This window comes from Littorina saxatilis, linkage group LG15 (assembly GCF_037325665.1).
Source record: "Littorina saxatilis isolate snail1 linkage group LG15, US_GU_Lsax_2.0, whole genome shotgun sequence".
NCBI lineage: Eukaryota > Metazoa > Mollusca > Gastropoda > Littorinimorpha > Littorinidae > Littorina > Littorina saxatilis.
The window spans coordinates 13867886-13875385 of record NC_090259.1 but is presented as its reverse complement, the minus strand read 5'-3'; the positions used below and the strand labels follow the sequence as shown (position 1 = coordinate 13875385).

The following is a 7500-nucleotide window of genomic DNA, read 5'->3' as shown; positions in this document are numbered from 1 at the left end:
CTGGCTGTTATGGCAGGTGTGTTTGTATTATTATTCCGCGTGTAAACATCATTATTCTTGAGTTTTCAGATTAAATACTTGTGTTTGTTATATAATGTTGATTTTTAAAAGGTTGTTTACAAATTTGCTGTCTTTGAGAGTAACTTTATATTTACTTCAATAAGGTTATACTAGTTTAGGGTAAGACTGGCTGGGTGACACTTGTTCAAAGTGTAATTGAAGCGGTCCCTCGTAGTTTAATTGACTTTGGTCAGGCGTGAATCTCCCATTAGTGACCTCGAAGTTGAAAATGTAGGTGTTTCGATCTAATACAAAATTTGTGTTTGGTATCTTCTCCCGATTTCTAAATGTATGCCTTGCGGTTAAATGGATATCTTCATTACTATTGACATGCTAACATATCTAACAAAACAACGCTTACTGCAAACCTGGTATCACGCAGCAATTAAGCATTATTGTAATTCAATCAAGTTGGCGTTTTAATGAAACAGATCCTATGATTGGTCAGAATGCCCCAACTCATTCAAAATTACCGGTCATTAATTGTCGATAACCACTCGCTAAAAAGCCATTAACCACCTGCTGGCGAGGCGCATTGATACAACCTCAACTAGTCTCGGTTAGCTTTGAGGGTCATTTTAAAAGTAGGAAATATCAAGGCCAACGAAATAACGAGACCATAAGGTATGCGAAGTGATGACGTCGAATACGTGACGTAGGTTGATACATGAATTCTTCCGGACTATGTCAGTCAATTCCAAAGATCGCTTTTGTGATGAAAAGAATGTGTTTTAGAGTTTGCTGTCCTGAAACCCGTCAAAAAAGAAGGGAAAATGTATGTGAAAGAAAACAAAACAGGAGCAGAGCGATAAGATAGGAATACAGAGACATATTTCTTGGGACTTGACCCTTGCAGGTAGGTGGACTGAAAGTAGTGTGTGAACAAAACAGAACCAATTCTGTTTGTTTACCATCGCATGAAAGCAGGAAAGAGATCGTCGTCAGATTGAATTACAATAACATTAACATGCTTCCATTTGAAACTTCTCGGCCATCATCGTGGATTGACGCCCTCCCAAAGTCTAATTGAAGCCCTCCGTCGCTTCGCTCCGTCGGGCTTCAATTAGCATTGGTCGGGCGTCAATCCCCGATGACGACCTCGAAGTTTCAAATGGAAGCATGTTAATGTGTAATTGTATCCTACATTATGTACTTGGGTGCTTGCAATCTATCTCAAACTTGTCTCACGGTGACAGGAGTGTCCATATTGAACCTCAATTACGTCCCATCTCTGACGTCAAAAGCGAACTGCAGTGCAAACAGACGCCACATTTGGAATGACAGCGTAACATTAAGTTTTCAAACTTCATGCAGAGGAAGCCATACAGTGTTTCGTGAATTAAGTTTGTCTCTGTGATTTTGTCCTCATGAGCGGTGGACATTTACTTCTGAGGCCCCTGCCAGACTGTAGTTTGACCCGACCTCATCGACATGATATACACACGTGTAAAGATGTGGTTACGTTGTCAAACGAACGTGCACAAACATGTGGTCCACTGATTGCTTGCATTGTGTGTAGCTGTGTGTGCGTATTGATGCAATCTGGATTCCCTGGTAAGATCTGGCCCCGGAACAAAACATCGGTTGAAAGCATGTTATAAAAGCAATAACCATTCAATATATTGTGAGATAAACGAACCTGCTCCTGCTTCGTCATCAGCTGCTAAACTGTCTGCCCCTTGTGTTGTTGATCTCTCTGGTGAGGTCATCGAACTTGATGCTGCCGCTTCTTGGGGTGTTGCTGTTTGTTGTGACGTCATTGAATTTGATGTTGCCGCGTAACCTGTTGAACTGCCGGCCATTTGTTGTGTTGATATTTCTGGTACTGTTTGTGAAACTGATGTTGTTACGTCAGCCGTTGAGCTGTCGGCTTCTAGTGATGTGGATATCTCTGATGCTGTTTGTGAAACTGATGTTGTTACGTCAGCCGTTGAGCTGTCGGCTTCTAGTGATGTGGATATCTCTGATGCTGTTTGTGAAACTGATGTTGTTACGTCAGCCGTTGAGCTTTGGGCCTCTTGTGGTGTGGATATCTCTGATGCCGTTTGTGAAACTGATGTTGTTACGTCAGCCGTTGAGCTTTGGGCCTCTTGTGGTGTGGATATCTCTGATGCTGTTTGTGAAACTGATGTTGTTACGTTAGCCGTTGAGCTTTGGGCCTCTTGTGGTGTGGATATCTCTGATGCTGTTTGTGAAACTGATGTTGTTACGTCTGCCATGGATCTGTCGACCTCTTGTGATGTGGATATCTCTGATGCTGTTTGTGAAACTGATGTTGTTACGTCAGCCGTTGAGCTGTCGGCCTCTTGTGATGTGGATATCTCTGATGCTGTTTGTGAAACTGATGTTGTTACGTCAGCCGTTGAGCTGTCGGTCTCTTGTGATGTGGATATCTCTGATGCTGTTTGTGAAACTGATGTTGTTACGTCAACCGTTGAGCTGTGGGCCTGTAGTGATGTGGATATCTCTGATGCTGTTTGTGCAACTGTTGTTGTTACGTCAGCCGTTGAGCTGTTCGCCTCTTGTGGTGTGGATATCTCTGATGCTGTTTGTGAAACTGATGTTGTTGCGTCAGCCGTTGAGCTGTGGGCTTCTTGTGATATGGATATCTCTGATGCTGTTTGTGAAACTGATGTTGTTAAGTCATCCGCTGTTTGTAAAATTAATGTTGTTACGTCATCCGCTGTTTGTAAAACTAATGTTGTTACGTCAGCCGTTGAGCTGTCGGCCTGTAGTGATGTGGATATCTCTGATGCTGTTTGTGAAACTGGTGTTGTTACGTCAGCCGTTGAGCTGTCGGCAACTTGTGATGTTGCTATCTCTGATGCTGTTTGTGCAACTGATGTTGTTACGTCAGCCGTTGAGCTGTCGGCCTCTTGTGATGTGGATATCTCTGATGCTGTTTGTGCAACTGCTGTTGTTACGTCATCCGCTGTTTGTAAAACTGATGTTGTTACGTCAGTCGTTGAGGTTACGGCTTGCTGAGTTGTGGATATATCTGATTCTGTTAGCGAAACTGATGCTGTTACGTCATCGGCTGTTTGTGAAACTGGTGTTGTTACGTCAGCCGTTGAGCTGTCGGCAACTTGTGATGTTGCTATCTCTGATGCTGTTTGTGCAACTGATGTTGTTACGTCAGCCGTTGAGCTGTCGGCCTCTTGTGATGTGGATATCTCTGATGCTGTTTGTGCAACTGCTGTTGTTACGTCATCCGCTGTTTGTAAAACTGATGTTGTTACGTCAGTCGTTGAGGGTACGGCTTGCTGAGTTGTGGATATCTCTGATTCTGTTAGTGAAACTGATGTTGCTACGTCATCGGCTGTTTGTAAAACTGATGTTGTTACGTCATCGGCTGCTTGTAAAACTGATGTTGTTACGTCAGCCGTTGAGCTGTCGGCTTCATGTGATGTGGATATCTCTGATGCTGTTTGTAAAACTGATGTTGTTACGTCAGCCGTTGAGCTGTCGGCTTCATGTGATGTGGATATCTCTGATGCTGTTTGTGAAACTGATGTTATTACGTCAGCCGTTGAGCTGTTGGACTCTTTTGATGTTGCTATCTCTGATGCTGTTTGTGCAACTGATGTTGTTACGTCAGCCGTTGAGCTGTTGGACTCGTGTGATGTGGATATCTTTGATGCTGGTTGTAAAACTGCTGTTGTTACGTCAGTCGTTGAGCTGTCGGCTTCTTGTGTTGTGGATATCTCTGATGCTGTTTGTGACAAAGATGTTACGTCAGCAGTTGAGCTGTCGGCCTCTTGTGATGTGGATATCTCTGATGCTGTTTGTGAAACTGATGTTGTTACGTCAGCCGTTGAGCTGTCGGCCTGTAGTGATGTGGATATCTCTGATGCTGTTTGTGAAACGGATGTTGCAACGTCAGCCGTTGAGCTGTCGGCCTCTTGTGATGTGGATATTTCTGATGCTGTTTGTGAAACTGTTGTTGTTACGTCATCGGCTGTTTGTAAAACTGATGTTGTTACGTCATCGGCTGCTTGTAAAACTGATGTTGTTACGTCAGCCGTTGAGCTGTCGGCTTCATGTGATGTGGATATCTCTGATGCTGTTTGAAAAACTGATGCTGTTACGTCAGCCGTTGAGCTGTCGGTCTCTTGTGATGTGGATATCTCTGATGCTGTTTGTGAAACTGATGTTGTTACGTCAGCCGTTGAGCTGTTGGACTCTTGTGATGTGGATATCTCTGATGCTGGTTGTAAAACTGATGTTGTTACGTCAGCAGTTGAGCTGTCGGCCTCTTGTGATGTGGATATCTCTGATGCTGTTTGTGAAACTGATGTTGTTACGTCAGCCGTTGAGCTGTCGGCCTGTAGTGATGTGGATATCTCTGATGCTGTTTGTGAAACGGATGTTGCAACGTCAGCCGTTAAGCTGTCGGCCTCTTGTGATGTGGATATCTCTGATGCTGTTTGTGAAACTGTTGTTGTTACGTCATCGGCTGTTTGTAAAACTGATGTTGTTACGTCATCGGCTGCTTGTAAAACTGATGTTGTTACGTCAGCCGTTGAGCTGTCGGCTTCATGTGATGTGGATATCTCTGATGCTGTTTGTAAAACTGATGTTGTTACGTCAGCCGTTGAGCTGTCGGTCTCTTGTGATGTGGATATCTCTGATGCTGTTTGTGAAACTGATGTTGTTACGTTAGCCGTTGAGCTGTTGGATTCTTGTGATGTTGCTATCTCTGATGCTGTTTGTGCAACTGATGTTGTTACGTCAGCCGTTGAGCTGTTGGACTCTTGTGATGTGGATATCTCTGATGCTGGTTGTAAAACTGATGTTGTTACGTCAGTCGTTGAGCTGTCGGCTTCTTGTGTTGTGGATATCTCTGATGCTGTTTGTGAAAATGATGTTGTTACGTCAGCCGTTGAGCTGTCGGCCTGTAGTGATGTGGATATCTCTAATGCTGTTTGTAAAACTGATGTTGTTACGTCAGCCGTTGAGCTGTCGGCCTGTAGTGATGTGGTTATCTCTGATGCTGTTTGTGAAACGGATGTTGTTACCTCAGCTGCTGTTTGTAAAACTGATGTTGTTACGTCAGATGTTGAGCTGTCGGCCTCTTGTGATGTGGATATTTCTGATGCTGTTTGTGAAACTGATGTTGTAACGTCAGCCGTTGAGCTGTCGGCCTCTTGTGATGTGGATATAACTGATGCTGTTTGTGAAACTGATGTTGTTACGTCAGCCGTTGAGCTTTCGGTATGTAGTGATGTGGATATCTCTGATGCTGTTTGTGAAACGGATGTTGCAACGTCAGCCGTTAAGCTGTCGGCCTCTTGTGATGTGGATATCTCTGATGATGTTTGTGAAACTGATGTTGTAACGTCAGCCGTTGAGCTGTCGGCCTCATGTGGTATGGATATCTCTGATGCTGTTTGTGAAACTGATGTTACGTCAGCCGTTGAGCTGTCGGCCTCTTGTGATGTGGATATCTCTGATGCTTTCAGTAAAACTGATGTTGTTACGTCAGTCGTTGAGCTGTCGGCCTCTTGTGATGTGGCTATCTCTGATGCTGTTTGTGCAACTGATGTTGTTACCTCAGCTGCTGTTTGTAAAACTGATGTTGTTACGTCAGATGTTGAGCTGTCGGCCTCTTGTGATGTGGATATTTCTGATGCTGTTTGTGAAACTGATGTTGTAACGTCAGCCGTTGAGCTGTCGGCCTCTTGTGATGTGGATATCACCGATGCTGTCATAGAAATTGATGTTGATACGTTAGCCGTCGAGCTGTCGGCCTCTTGTGATGTGGATATCTCTGATGCTGTCTGTGAAACTGATGTTGTTGCGTCAGCCGTTGAACTTTTTGACTCGTGTAATGTTAATAGCTCTGATGCTGTTTGTGAAACTGATTTTACGTCAGCCGTTGAGCTGTCGGCCTCTTGTGGTGTTTTTATATTTGATGCGGCAATTGAAACTGTTGTTGCATTGACAACTGTTGAACCGTTGGCATCTTGTGTGGATGTGATATATACTTTCACGGGGGAGGTCATATAATCCATTGTGGCTATTTCAGGTTCTAAATCATTGGCCGCTTGTAGAGTTGCTGTCTCTGAAGATGTCATTGGAACTGATGTTGAAAGGACAACTGTTGAACTGTCAGCATCTTGTAGTAATGACATCCTTGGTGACGTAATGGAACCTGAGGTTGCAGCATGATCTGTTGAGCTGTCGGTCTCTTGCTGTGTTGATGTCCCAAGTAATTTCATTAAATCTGCTGTTGTCACGAAAGCTGTTGAACTATCGGCCTCTCGTGGTGTTGATGTTTGTAACGAGATCAAAGGGCCTGATGTTGTAAGTTCAATTGTTGAACTGTCGACATCTTGTGGTTTTGTTGTCTCTTCTGACGTTATTGAACCTGATGTTGCTGCGTAACTTGTTAAACTGTCCGAATCTCGTGGTGTTGATATTTCTGTTGTGATCATTGACACTAATGTTGCTGCGTCAGACGTTGAGCTGGCGGCCTCTTGTGGTGTTTGTATCTCTGATGCGGTCTTTGAAGCTGATGCTACGTCAGTCGTTGAACCGTTCGCATCTTGTATTGATGTCTCTAGTTTGTTGGCCTCTTGTATTGATGTCTCTAGTTTGTTGGCCTCTTGTATTGATGTCTCTAGTTTGTTGGCCTCTTGTATTGATGTCTCTAGTTTGTTGGCCTCTTGTATTGATGTCTCTAGTTTGTTGGCCTCTTGTAGTGTTGGTGACTGAGGCGAAGTATGTGAACCTGATGGTACCACGTCAGCCGTTGAACTGTCGGCATCTCGTGGAGTGGATGTCTCTGACAGGGCAACTGTTGAACTGTCGGAATCTCGTGTAGTTGATGTTTCTGACAGGGCAACTGTTGAACTGTCGGCATCTCGTGTAGTTGATGTTTCTGACAGGGCAACTGTTGAACTGTCGCCATCTCGTGTAGTGGATGTTTCTGACAGGGCAACTGTTGAACTGTCGGAATCTCGTGTAGTTGATGTTTCTGACAGGGCAACTGTTGAACTGTCGGCCTCTTGTGTAGTGGATGTCTCTGTCAGGGCAACTGTTAAACTGTCGGCCTCTTGTGTAGTTGATGTCTCTGACAGGGCAACTGTTGAACTGTCGGCCTCTTGTGTAGTGGATGTCTCTGTCAGGGCAACTGTTGAACTGTCGGCCTCTTGTGTAGTTGATGTCTCTGACAGGGCAACTGTTGAACTGTCGGCCTCTCGTGTAGTAGATGTCTCTGACATGGCAACTGTTGAACTGTCGGCATCTCGTGTAGTGGATGTTTCTGACAGGGCAACTGTTGAACTGTCGGCATCTCGCGGAGTTGATGTCTCTGACAGGGCAACTGTTGAACTGTCGGCATCTCGTGTAGTGGATGTTTCTGACAGGGCAACTGTTGAACTGTCGGCATCTCGTGTAGTGGATGTTTCTGTCAGGGCAACTGTTGAACTGTCGGCA

At 44.5% G+C, this 7500-nt stretch overlaps 1 protein-coding gene across 1 annotated transcript in view; it reads right to left on the bottom strand.

Moving 5' to 3' along the window:
* The window catches only part of LOC138948580 (pneumococcal serine-rich repeat protein-like), a 13311-nt gene that overhangs the window by 1901 nt on the left and 3910 nt on the right, over positions 1-7500 (bottom strand). Inside the window, exon 3 of the mRNA XM_070320135.1 lies at positions 1700-7500. This exon is cut by the window's right edge and continues 577 nt beyond it. Coding sequence (XP_070176236.1) covers positions 1700-7500 — 5801 coding nt within the window. The remainder of the gene's footprint in view (positions 1-1699) is intronic.